We start from the raw sequence: 14,345 nt of genomic DNA, 5'->3' as shown, positions 1-14,345 counted from the left end.
CTGTTCTGTAGGCAAAAGGCTAGCCATAAACTAGATAAGAAGTATCACTGTTTGGGTTACTAAGTCTTCACACAGATATATATGGAAAGTGTCTGATAGAATGGCTTCAGTGTGTCCAGTGAATTGTAGTATGTGATGATCCTATGATAGGCAAACCCTGCTGTTAGGGTCTGTCTTGTTTTACATGCCAAGGTTTCTGATTTAGAATCTGACCTCCATGGGGTGGGGGAGAGAGACATTTTGTTGAAAATTATTGCCTACTTTAAGAAAAATAAAAAATTAAAAGGATCCTGGTCAGTGGGTCTTTTTTTAAGACAAACTCCATCATTAAAACTATTTACATGTTTGTTTCGGTTATCTGCTTTTTATCTGACATGAGATACTAAGAAATCCACTTGCTTCTCTTGGTGGGGGAGGAAAAGGAGTTGATGAAGAGTTTTGATTATAAAGACTTGGGGATATGGAGAGGATTCCATTTATTGGTCCCAGTTGTCTTTCTGCTACAGGTGGTGCTTGTCCCCTGAGCACAGTCTGGGTGTGCACTGATGTACCATTAAGTAACATCCTTGGAATAAATTAATTAAATTATAGAAATAATATATTTTAAATAGAACTTGACCCAGAACAACATTCTGAACAGGATTCATAGCTCAAACTAAGGCCTTGACTATCCATGAACTTTTACTGGTTTAGTTAAACCAGTGCAAACCCCTGTGTAGACACACTCATTTCTCTTCAGCTTAAACGTGTTCTTAATGGACGTGATTTAAATCGAAATAAGCCTGGTTTATACTGAAATAAGAGTGCCCACATATCATTTTGCACAGGTTTAACTAAATCAGTTAAAATCATACCTTTAGGCCAGTTCTATGCTATACAAAGTTTTGTCAGCATAGCTGTGTCAGTCAGAGGTGTGAAAAAAAATACCACCCTAGCCAATGTAGCTGTGATGTGACAAAAAACCCAGTGTAGATGCAGCTGTGCCAACAGTAGAGTGTTTCTGTCAGCAGAGCTAGTATCATTCCTGGAAGTGGTGTTACTATGCCAACGGAAAGCCTCCTTCTGTCGGCATCTGCTGCATCTACACCAGGGGGCTAGGCTGATATAATTGTACACCCAACACATTTGTAGTTTAGATAAGGCCTTAGTTAAACAACATATAGAGAAGCCCTTATTTTTGTGGGTCAAACACCAAATCTGGACACAATGAACTTAAGAAAAGCTCAGATCTGCATTTTAGAACTTTGGGTTTGTGACTAGTTACATTATAGACATGTGAAGTCTTGATCCATGGTTTTATTCCAGGCTCATCTCTAATTAAGGAAGCATAACTAATGTATAACAAAATAAAATCACAGTTCTGATACAAGCTGAGGTAGTCCAATAGGTGCATTTGCTAAAGAGTGGGGCTATAAAACATGCCTTGAAGAGACATAGCTACTTGAAGTGGTGTAAACCAAAACAGTATCTTTAAAGTTTCAGTTTACGATGCCCTAAATGAATATTCGGAATATGCTTTTTAAACACTATAATAAATGTCATGCTGCCCTCTAATGGTGGCAACACAGACCTTCAATTTTAAATAAATAAATGAAATCATTCCAATATTTTTAAAATTGGTTTATTGTTATATATTTTGGAGAATAATATATAGCCATATATATACATTTTATATATTTTTCCCACAAAATATCAATTTGTAACCACAAAAGGCTAGAACAGATAACCACAACCCAGTTATGAAAGTTCCATAGAAATCGAGCACATATTTCCATAGCATTTTTTTAGTTTTTAGGTGGTACATGTGAACTGATAGTCATACATCTAAGATATTATCTGCAAATTATATTCTAGTGGATCTTTGTCTATAGCTTTTAAAAATTCTCACACGGATTTTTGTAATTTAACCAAGTCAAATACTGTTTTTTAAAAATAAGAATTTAAGCCATTAGCAAAATTAATAGAATGTAGTTTAAGATGCACATGCAGCTCACTGTGAACATTTATTTCCAGTCAAGTTTTATTGGAGATGTTCCAGTAAAGCTGTTTTTTCCTTTTGCTTTATACTTAATGTATGCTTTCTGTTACTTTGTGTTTTAGGCCTTTTAATAAAGCCTTGGCTGACTATTGGATGCCTGTGGATTTGTACATTGGGGGAAAGGAGCATGCAGTTATGCATTTATACTATGCTAGATTCTTGAGCCATTTTTGCTATGATCAAAAGATGACCAAACACAAGTAAGTATTATTAGATTTCTATGAAAAATAATTCAAGCATCAGTCTCAGACTGCATCTGACATCCACAGGCATTAATGAAATTTTATAAAGGTAGAAGAAGCAGAGGTACCAATATTATTTTCAAAGGTATATTTTACATTTCGTTCTCTGAGCCTGAATTTTCTTCCTCTTCAAGTTTAGCTAAGTGATCAGTTTCTTACAGTCTGTATTGCATTTGTTGTTTGTGTACGTATGTGTCTCATGAATATTTACTGGCTCAGGGCACTAGTAGTAAAATTTTGCCTCAGGCCCTCATCCTGCAGAGAATTACACTCGTTTAACTTTATGCACTGTGAGTAGAGCTATTAATTTGACCATGCTTAACTTTATGCACTGTGAGTAGTCTCATTAATTCAAATGTAACTATTCATTATGGAGAGTTAAGCACTTGCATAAGTCTTTGCAGAATTGGGGCAAAAGGTATAAATAGTTCCTGATAATGTAGTATTCTGCCTAAATCCTTTGGAAATGTTTTTTTAAAAAATCAAAGCAACTATTTTTACGATAGCAATTTTAAATTGTATTTCCTTTAACCAGCAGATGGAGTCATCCCAACATTGTTCCTAGGGTGAAACCCTTTTGAGCAACAGGAGAAATTCAGTACTGATTTGCATTTGTTTCTAAGCCCTGCCTTCTCCCCCAGTTCCTTTCACAGGCTGAGCATTTCTGATTTTGGGCATTTCTCCATCCTTCTGTAGTCTCCCACTTAAATCAAATATGTTTCCTTTTTACTTTTTCCCCGTATATGGTAAAGTATTTTATACTGCATCTTTGAGCCTCTCTCCATGTAAACAGAAATTGGAAATGCACATTCCTACTTTTAACTTTTATCAACATGGCATCTGACCTGAACTAACTCTCTGTTATGAAAAGACAAGCCTTCCCTGAAAAATTACCTGCAGTTGGGACAGTTACCCAGTTTTTGTTGCTCTGATTATTTAGTTAATGTTCCCATATTTGGTAAAATATGGTAGTTATTTAAATGCCTGTTTTAAATTCAAGAGAAAGGCATAAGTATTGGGGAAGAAAATTAATTGTTTTATTTTTCACCTTTTTTAATTTTTTTTTAACTGTTTTAATTAATGGTCTGGAAGGGCTTGCTCTCCTGAAATAAGGAGCAAACCCTCAGTTTATGAATTCTCATCTTATGATTACCTTGGAAAACAATTATTTTAGGATTGGATCACTTCTTTTTTAAGATGTTCTCTTGTTCCTGTGATGGCAGAATCCGGTTGCAGCTTTTGCATCTTTAAGTGCCTTTAATTTATAATAGGCAATTAAGCAATTGAGTTTGTCAGGTAGGTTATGAAATACTATTTGGAAAGTGCTCATAAAGACACTCAAAGTGTTACTCTGTTAAATTAGGTAGTTGTCAACACCAAGGTTAATAGTAGGGGTTATGTAACTAACATGTAGAAGTTTCTAAGTTTACCCTTATCCCACATCTTGCCTACTGTGGGATTCTTGTACCTTCCTCTGAGTTGACGAGTGCTGGCGACTGCTAGAAATAGGACACTGGACTCTGATCCACTACTGCAACTCCTGTGTTCCTGTGCTGTGGGAACACTCAGAAGGAGGCCCTAGGTTTGTAAAAGAGAAGCCATTTGTTCAAACATGAATATTTGAGTGACAGAAAGACGGATGCAGAAAATGAATGGTCAGATTGCTTTTTTCATAAATATTTTTCTCCCCCATTAAAGTTGCTCTTTAAAATATCCTTTGATTTTGCAGGTGACAGCTATTTCAGTTGTCAGTGTGACATTCTTCTTTCATTAAATAATTGTCTAATTTAGTTCAGCCTCTAAAGCTTAATGTAAAATGTGCTTTTGACAGCTGTTTTCAACAGACAGGTTTCCTTTTCCTTTCATCCTCAGGGAGCCTTTTTATAAACTCTTGGTTCAAGGTCTTATCAAGAGTCAGACATACAAACTAACAACAACAAGCCAATATCTGAAGAGAGAGGAAATTGATCTCACTGGTAAGAGACCATATGGGACAACCAGCGCAGGTGCATCCAGAAAAGTCAAGGGCTAGTTCAGTGAAAAAGGATGTACAAGTCATAGTGCATGGAAAATTCATCAGTGAGGAGTGAATTCTTGTAATCATTAAACCGGAGATTGACTTTTGTGTGTGTTCTGGACTCATATGCTTAATGCTGAATCCACATACAGAGAAAATACTATTCCAATTGCGTGTAACTATTACCAAACACAGTATTTCAGCTATATTTGTTTTTACTTAAGCCTGGTCTATGTCCAAAAATCACTAAAAGTGAGTATCTTATGGAGGCCATTCACTAGCCCATGTGAAAGGAGTTGGTGGTCTAAATTCCTTTCCTAGTAGACTGATGTCCACATTACAAAACCATTAGCACAGTCAACACCATTGTTGGCAATCTGAACAGATAAGATCTAGATAGAATGGGCATAGAATGAACTTCTCTCCAATGCTTACATGCAATTCTTGCAGAGCAGTTTAAGAAAACATATGTTTGCTACTGGCTGTGCTATACGTGTACCTTGTATAAAAGACAGAGTTTGTGTGCAGTCGGGAAATCTGCAAGTGGCATATTACTCCAGTACAGCACATACACGCAGGAGGTTTGCATTGAGATAGCTACACTAATGCAAAAATCCTAATACAATAGATTTAGCTTCCACAAGCGCTGGATTTAGCTTTACAAAATGGAAGAAAGACATTTTCTCCCCTGTGTGATGGAAACATCATAATGTTACTTCAGTAAAGTTAAGAATGTAAAAAAGGTTTCTGTCTTACTCTCATAATTGTTTTTTTTCTCTTTCAGTTATATGAGGGTGTCATAAACAGATAGCTAGGGGTTAATGTCTCTTTCACCTGAAGCACCTGACCAGAGGACCAATCAGGAAACCGGATTTTTTCAACTCTGGGTGGAGGGAAGTTTGTGTCTGAGTCTTTGTTTTCTGTCTGCCTGCTTTCTCTGAGCTTTGGAGAAGTAGTTTCTACTTTCTAATCTTCTGTTTCTAAGTGTAAGGACAAAGAGATCAGATAGTAAGTTATATGGTTTCTTTTCTTTGGTATTTGCATGAATATAAGTGCTGGAGTGCTTTGATTTGTATTCTTTTTGAATAAGGCTGTTTATTCAATATTCTTTTAAGCAATCGACCTTGTATTTCGTCACCTTAATACAGAGAGACCATTTGTATGTGTTTTTCTTTCTTTTTTTATATAAAGCTTTCTTTAAAAAAAAAAAAAAAAAAAAAGGTCTCTCTGTATTAAGGTGACGAAATACAGGGTCGATTGCTTAAAAGAATATTGAATAAACAGCCTTATTCAAAAAGAATACAAATCAAAGCACTCCAGCACTTATATTCATGCAAATACCAAAGAAAAGAAACCATATAACTTACTATCTGATCTCTTTGTCCTTACACTTAGAAACAGAAGATTAGAAAGTAGAAACTACTTCTCCAAAGCTCAGAGAAAGCAGGCAGACAGAAAACAAAGACTCAGACACAAACTTCCCTCCACCCAGAGTTGAAAAAATCCGGTTTCCTGATTGGTCCTCTGGTCAGGTGCTTCAGGTGAAAGAGACATTAACCCTTAGCTATCTGTTTATGACAGAGGGTATCAGAGAAAGGATTAGAAATAACCTAGTATTATGTTCTGCTGCTCCAGATGTTTGTAGAATCAAATTAGTTATTGTATATGTTCTATATATTTAGGGACTGAACCAGTTCACATAAAAACCAAAGAGAAGCTGCAGGTTACATGGGAAAAAATGAGTAAATCCAAGCATAACGGGATAGATCCTGAGGAATTAGTAGAGCAGTATGGTATAGACACTATGCGACTGTACATCCTGTTTGCTGCCCCTCCAGAACAAGACATTTTGTGGGATGCAAAAAGTAAGTCAAATTGTTTTGATTCTTTCCTCCTCTTGGTTTATTTCTGTTTGAAATACAGTTTGTTGTTTGGGATTTGGAGAATTGAATGTGAGCAGCTGATGTAATGAGAAGATTACACTGGCTGTCTTTCTAAAACGGGACCTTTGTTGGGATAAAATATACTTTTTGTTAGTTGTGTATATATTTAACGTTAATAATAGGAACATGGGTGGACCTCTGGTCTCATACGCTGGGTCACATTCCTCTCTCTCAGAGTGACCAGTACCAGATGCTTCAGAGGACATTGCAGTCTTCCCTTGGTTAGTGGTTGGCTTAAGTCCTAAAGCATGAGGGTTTATATTACTTCTCAAAAATATTATCTTACCTCATATAATTATAGATGTTCTCAATATCTATAGAGATGTCTAATCCTTTTCTGAATCCTGATAAGCTATTGGCTTCAGTATCTGGTAGCAGTAAGTTCCACAAGTTAATCATGCCATGTTTTGAAAAAGTATTTCTTTTAACCATCTTTACATATGTTGCCTTCAGTTTCACTAATGTTCTTCTGTTATGGGAACAGGTAAATAGGACCATCTGATTGACCTTTCTAAGAGTCATTAATTTCTGATAATGGGTTCTTCAGAGTTTCACATATAATCAAAAATTAGATTAGGTCATTCTGTTCCAGGCTTCATATTGAAAAGAATATTTTACATTGGGAAGGTTTCTACAGAACTGAAGAATCTTTTCATAAAGGGTGTTCCAACATGAGGCTATTGCAGGATCTGAAGCAATATTAAGGATGATGTTCCTATGTTAAAAGAATTTTGAAGTGGTTCTGTAATTTCTTCAGTAGTAATGATAGCCTCTGCCTCAGGCATTTTATCAGAGGCTAGAAATGATAAGTGTTTAGATGTATGCACTTGCTGTAGTGCCATCTTGGCTGAGAAGAATCTTAATTTTTTGCTCCTTGATACCAGGAAGATATAGGAAGTAGTGCAGCAGAACTAGATAGGAAACTTTACATACATCTCTCTAAGACCTTGAATGGTCCCTTAGAATATATGCTAACAGCTTATGCTAAACTATCTGTTCGACCTTGTATTTAGCTGTGTCACTCTGAGTACCTTTCCTAGACCTGAGGAAGAGCTCTGTGTAGCTCAAAAGCTTGTCTCTCACTAGCAGAAGTTGGTCTAATAAAAGATATTACCTCACCTATTTTGTGTCTCTGATATCCTCTGACAGACATGGCTGCAACACCACTGCATACATACATCTCTGTAAGGCTGTTGAAAGCAAGGGTCTACAATAATATGGCCTCTTCGCTGCACACTAGAATATGAGTCTTAGGCAGAAAAAAGTCTGCAGAAATTTTCCATTATTATGAAGACATCTTGTACACTATGGGAAATGGAAGGAGAGAGAAAAAAAACTAAGCAACCTTTTATAAGTATTTTCCTTCTGTTTTAGCTTATTTGAACTATGATCTTGTAGTTCATGAAAATAGTGATGCCACAGAACTAGGCTAATGTCCACTTTGTAAATTGAGAAAATTATCTTTAAGAAGCTAATTTTGCAAGACAGTGTTAATTAGGCTACAGACTTGTTTAGGAAGCACCTCTCTCCCTCCTTCCCTTACAAACCTCTTAAAAGCTAAGATCAGTTGTGTGTAAAAAATAGCTCCTTTGGTAGTAATTTCTTTATAAATGGTGAGAGGGTGCACCGCCCCAGTCTCTGAATCTCTCTTCTTACCAATGACTTAGAAAGCAGCTATTGTAAGATTAGATCACCTCCTCCTTTTTAATACAGTCTCTCTTCTTTTCCTGATGGGAGAATCCATTTGGAGTTTAAGCTACTTTAATTTATCATAGACAGTTATGCAACACAGCTTGTCAAACGGGCTCTGAATACCATTTGAAAGATGCTGATAAAGACACTTACATTGTATGCTGTTGAGTTACATAATTGATTAAACTAGGGTAAATAATGGATCCTACAAACACACAGAACATGTACAAGTGTCTGTCTAGTTTCACCCCTTAAATGTGACTTGCTTATGGGGCTCTGCCTTTTCTAAATGAATGCGCAGCCCCAATGCCATCTTAATTTTAAATTCCGTTTTATGTCTTTCTTGCTTCATAATAGTCGGTGTGCAAAGGAAAATGCATGCATTTTAAAGCAACTTTCTTGTCACACAGGACTTCAATAAAACATCTAACTACATTGTTTTGAAAAATAAATGGTTTTAAATGATTTGTTCTACCTCTTCATTCTTTGTTTGATCGACATCATCTTATAGTGCAGCATTACCAACTACAGTTCAGATTGGTCTGTATCATTACCATTTTTATTCACTATGTACCAAACTACCACATTTCTAACAACAAACTTTTGGGGGTGGAGTTGATAACATTTTTTATGTTAAGATTCCTATCACGATGCTTTCCTGAAAGCACAAGACTGAGAGTTAGTAGGTTCTATTTCTGCCTCTCGTGGATTCTCCTGCCCTTTGCTAACATTTAGTAGTGCCTTACTCTGTGAGTAATCTTACTGAAATCAGGCTCTAAGTGAGTCATCCAGTTGTTGTTGTTGGGGTTTTTTTTGCTGTTGTTTCCCCTTCTTGAAAATGAGAATAATGAAACTTTATCCCCTTTTTGTAAGTGCTATGCGATCCTTAGATAAAAGGTGTTATTTTGCAAAGTATTATTACAGTTTGGTGGTTATATTATACACACATTCTTTCATAAGTACAAGCACAGATATCTTATACAGTGCTAGGAGAAAAGCATTTTGCCACTCAGACAAGTCTCAAATACAGAGTAGTGTAAAGAAAGATATTTTTTGAGAGTCACCTCTTGTTGAGGGAATATTTGAAAAACAGTAAAGAAACAGTTAACAAGTTTTCAAAAAGAAAATGGGAAGGAAAGATAATGAAAACAGTTTAATAAACCTTCTGTAAACACTGGCTAAGGCCTGTCTTCTCCTTACAGTAACAAAATGTACATTCATCCTGAAGGAGCCACACTGGTAAACAGAGCATTGGCTTATTTTTGGCAAAAAACTGCACAATATTATGTAATAACACTGGGTCAGATACTTGGCCTCATTAAAGCTGCTTTACACTTTTCCAATGATGTAAAACAGCCTTAAATCTATTGTAAGCAGCCATTTGGGGATCACCTCAGAATAGGGAATCCCCAGGTGGTGTAGCAGCTCTGATGCCACCCACTCATCCCTCGCCTCTTCCCCCCCTCTTCCCTCCCCTCCACTGCTCTCAAGTATAGACGTGTCGCCTGAGCACTGTTGTACTCAAACAGTCCCCAGTTAGAGGAGCAGCCTCAGAGGCTGAGACAACTTTAGAGTCTGGACTGGTGACCTCAAGGATTAGAGAGGATATAAAGGTGGCTTATAGCCACCCTTTGCATTCCCTGCTCCCCAAGCTAAGCTGGGTGCTAAATAGATGATCCCAAGTAATCTGGCCCTTCATCTTTCATTACCATGGCAGCCACTATATATTGATATGTCAGTATATATACATGTGTATATATGTAATTTCTGTCATCAATATAGAATAAAGTTTAAAAGGAAAATCTCCATTCAGGAGTTTGTCTCATCTTTCTTGCAGTTGAAAGCATATGAAAAAAGACTGTTTTCCTGAGTAGTTGACAGGTCATCTGTGGTTTTTCTTACATTAGCTTGATAGTGGATTGTATTATACAGTTAGGAAAATACACTGAAATGCTACTTAGAAAATATTCTTGATTTCCAGTAGTGTTCATTTGTCTTCGTTAAAGCAACCTAACAATTTTAAAAATGTATTTTCATTACACTGAGGTTTTTCTTGCAACATGTAATTTCCCCTTCAATGTTCAATGGTATGGAACTCTGTGGTACAATTTTCTTTCTGTTTCTTTTTGATGTGTTGGCTTCATTCATTACAACTCAAGTCTTCCTCTTTCTGAAATCTGTCATTAAACTCAGCTGATGCTGTCCCTGGTGTACGAAGATGGCAGTCACGCCTTTGGTCCCTAGTAACCAAACTTATAGAAGCCAGGACTTCCAGCACTGTGCCCAGTCCTCAGCTGTTGAACAAGAAGGAGAAGGCTGAAGCCAAAAAGATCTGGGAGCAGAAGAACCTTGTGGTCTCTGAGGTTAAAAGGAACTCTTAACTATTTTGAAAATGACTAGATAGATAGCTAATGTTGTTATATCATGCACCAGCAGTATGCCTGACTTCTTGTGTTATCGGATCAAAAAGTTTGTCTTAAGATTTTTCCATCATAAACTATTTTCATTGGGAAACTTTCTCTGCATAAGTTGGGAGAGAGTGGGAGTCCATAATTACAAGTGACTTCACTTACCTAAAACCACATGGGGCATTACTCTTCTGTAGATAATTGAGGTCTGAATAAACACGTTTTTTCATAATGTAATTTATTACAGGAATATCACCTCCACAGATTGCACATGGTGTGCACACATATATGTGTGTGTGTGTATATGTGATATATGTGATACTGTTTTGAGAGAAAGGTAATACTTAGTCCTGTCACAAGTGCAGGGGTCTGGACTAGGTGACCTTTCGAGGTCCCTTCCAGTTCTATGATTCTATGTGTATGCACATTGCAATTTTTAGCTTATTGTTAATGTTGTTGTTGTTTTTTCTAAAAAGCAAAACGCTCAGTATATGGAAATTGTAAGTAACTAATGAAAGTGAACATTTTTTGTATATCTAGGTAACAAGTTACTTCACAAAAGATAACTTGTTTAATGCTGCAATCTCTCGACTGATGGGCCTCACTAACGTACTCTCAGTAAGTATGACATCTAAAAGAGCTTATGCAACAACTCCTTTTTCAATCTCTGAACTTAGAACTGTACAGCCAGAATAGAAGCATCCTTGGGGCCTTTGTCTATCTTATACCATACTTTAAATATTTACTACCATTATTACAACTATTGCTTTTATGGCCCCGTAAACTTGCATCATACAGCAATTCAAATAAAGTGCACACTAGTATCAGGTGTACTATATATTGCCATGAATAGCTTAAAGAGGAAGCTGACTAACATTAAAACTTTTTAACTAAGTGGGTTATTTAATTTTAATATCTTCCATTCCATTTGTGGGCCTATGCAAAGATATATACACACATACATGGAAAGGATCCAAACCACCTGATAGTTTTGTTGTTTACATCTGTGTCCAATAATGTCAAAGGAAGCCCCTTTGAGTTCTTCATTCAGTTTTGTTTTAAATTAGAAGTTAGTCTTTTTAAAGAAATTAATTACTGTAATCATTCCAATAAATAAAAAAGAAATATTGTTACTACTGACGGGCAAAATCACAAATCCCTTGCATTCCTCTGAGATCACTTTCAGCACTGGAGATTTTTGATGTTAAGAGAGCCTGGAAATACTCCTTTTTTTATAAAATAACTTTAATTTGGCACTCCTAGTTTGGACCATCATACTGCAGATCCGCCAAGTGGTGATAGGTCAGATATAATAACTGTTGCCTTTATTATTGTGCTATACTTGATGGAGAAATTAATTCTGTTTAATTTTACAGTGACCTAAATTAGAGGTCAAATTAAACATTGATATTTTTCATCTTTGATTTCAATTAATTGTAATTAGACTTTAACTTGTGATTCTAAGGCAGTTGTTGGTTAAATTACAACACTTAACACAAGTCCCCCTAAGACATATGCAAATATTGTATTGAAATAGCAAAAATTCTAGAGACTGCAGAGTTCATGTGGTTGAAAATGTGAGGTTTTTTCTCCAGATCAGAGATTCATATCACTTCAGACAAACATCCAAATATTTGAACACGGCTCTAAATTCTGTGGTCAAGAAATAAGGGTGGGTATCTTTCAAGCACAAGTTTCCGTGTAACATTTTAGTACTTCCTCTTTCAATCCCAGCTGAAACCAGGAAGTGTGGAGATATGTGAAAATTAAAATTTGAGAAAAAAAGAAATACTAAACTTAGTCAAGCCTTAGACAAAGATGAAGAATTAAATATACATAGAAGCTGAACTACCCTCATCATTGGAGATGGTTCCTCCAGCTCAGAGTGGAAGCATGCTGGTGGGGCAAAATAGAGGAAAGCTTGCATAGTTCTACCTTTTCTAGAGATAAATTATAAACAGGGGAATTCAGTTTCATATGCTGTCGGTCTGGCACCTTTCACAAGAACTTATAAAGAACTGTTAGAAAAACAACAAAGACTTGAACCACAAAAGATTTTCCTGTTTTTCACTCACATTTTTTTTAGATCTCTTTAACGCTATACCAACTTTATCTAGATCAGGCCAGGATCCTATTCTAATGAGCCCTATCTCAGTAAACCACATGCCATGCTTACGTTCCTGGTCTGGCTTAATATTCTGACATGTTTTTTTTAAATGAATTGTGAATGTATTGGGCACTGCACTTCTGGAGGTGTGTGGGAAAACACATTCCAGTACCCAGAATTCTCTTCAAGGTCCCAATCCTACAAAGGCTCCCATATGAGCAGACCCCCTACGCCCACAGGGTCCAGTCACACTGATCTTTTTTCAGGGTCCAGGTTTGTAGCCTTTTTATAAGAGTGCTGGTGCCTGAACTCTGTGTAAGGGTCCTCTGTGCACAGCTCTTTCCAGTGGTGCACTTTGGGAGCAAGAATTTTCATCCTCCGTGCCTTTTTTAAGCTTCTCATTCATTGTATAATGGGACTTTTTCTGGACTTAGGCACTGATTTATGTTTTTATTATTTCATTCTCTCCATTACAAACTGCATTTTATAAGAATATTTATACTTACAATTTCTGTTTCTTTTTTTTCCCCTTTTCCATAGCAAGCCTCTCAACCTCTCATTCTCCACAGTGCAGAATTTGAAGATGCTTTGGCTACTCTTTGTATTATGGTTGCACCTATGGCCCCACACATAGCCTCAGAGCTATGGAAAGGTATTTGCATAAAATTATTTTTATTACTCCTGCAGAAAAAATAAGGTTGGGGAAATAATTTCCAAGGAAGTTACACAATAATAACTAGATAAGTTTGGAAGAAGCATCTTAAAAACAATACACCTCCTAGTCACTTAATAACCCACAGATCAAGACCTGTCCTCTCCTCAGTCAGTCACCATAACCCCCAAACGGTTATGTTTCTTTGGGTGAGAGGAAAAAGGATCAGCCACACCTAGAAGGGCTTGTACAGGCTGTCATAGAGGGAAAAGCTGACAGCTGGGCCTAGGGAAGGAAACAGACCTTTTAAAAGAAGGGTTTGTACCATAGGAGTGGTCCCTACTCTCTGTGAAGAGTTTGAGCTAAGAGGACTCCTGTCTACAGGGCTGTGTGTCAAGCAACATGCAGGGTTGTGGATTCATAGTACTACTTTTGCAGCATTCCCTGGACAACTTGGGACATGCTGATGTGAGTTAACTCCTTTAGGGGATTTGAGATAAAACCTTGCTTAAGACTTAGATCAGCTTCGTAGGGTACGTCTACACTATCCGCTGGATCAGCAGATAGCGATCGATCTATCTGTCGGGGATCGATTTATTGCGTGTAGTGTAAATGTGATAAATCGGTCCCCGATCGCTCTCCTGTCGACTGCTGAACTCCAGCTCGGCAAGAGGCGGAAGCAGAGTCGACAGGGGAGCGGCGGCCATTGATCCCGCGCTGCGAGGACGCAAAGTAAGTGATTCTAAGTCAATCTAAGATACGTCGACTTCAGCTACGCTATTATAGCTGAAAATGCGTATCTTAGATCAATCCTCCCCCCCACCAGCATAGACCAGGTCCTAATATCTGAACCCGTAAGCTGGCCAAATCTTACAACCCTGCTAGGGTTGCCATCAGTAGGGTGAGGAATGTACATACCAGAATTCAGAAGTCAACAGCAATCATGTTCATGGTTTGTTGATAGAAATGCCAAGATATATGTGAGAAAATGAGAATATATTCCCTTTTAAAGTTGGCCACGATAGACTGTGTTACCTTGGGCATTGCGTTTTATGAAGCAACATTCAGAAGCAAAGATATTCATGCTGTAATTGTTTGACTCGGCGGAGCTACTACAATAGATCCTCAAGAGCTAAGAACAGCTCAGGAATGGAGGGAATGGAGGTTGTTCGTAACTCTGAAATGTTCATAACTCTGAACAAAACGTTAGAGTTGTTCTTTCAAAAGTTTACAACTGATCAGTGAC

General features: G+C 37.1%; 1 protein-coding gene across 2 annotated transcripts in view; it reads left to right on the top strand.

Moving 5' to 3' along the window:
* The window catches only part of LARS2 (leucyl-tRNA synthetase 2, mitochondrial), a 108,939-nt gene that overhangs the window by 72,964 nt on the left and 21,630 nt on the right, over positions 1-14,345 (top strand). For both annotated transcript variants that reach the window (XM_050937928.1, XM_050937929.1), the window contains exons 14-19: positions 2,101-2,238; positions 4,153-4,256; positions 5,980-6,162; positions 10,126-10,295; positions 10,881-10,958; positions 12,988-13,099. In XM_050937928.1, coding sequence (XP_050793885.1) covers positions 2,101-2,238; positions 4,153-4,256; positions 5,980-6,162; positions 10,126-10,295; positions 10,881-10,958; positions 12,988-13,099 — 785 coding nt within the window. The remainder of the gene's footprint in view (positions 1-2,100; positions 2,239-4,152; positions 4,257-5,979; positions 6,163-10,125; positions 10,296-10,880; positions 10,959-12,987; positions 13,100-14,345) is intronic.

The sequence above is a fragment of the Gopherus flavomarginatus genome, chromosome 2, assembly GCF_025201925.1.
Source record: "Gopherus flavomarginatus isolate rGopFla2 chromosome 2, rGopFla2.mat.asm, whole genome shotgun sequence".
Lineage (NCBI taxonomy): Eukaryota > Metazoa > Chordata > Testudines > Testudinidae > Gopherus > Gopherus flavomarginatus.
The sequence above is the reverse complement of the archived record's forward strand: the minus strand, read 5'-3'. Positions and strand labels throughout refer to the sequence as shown.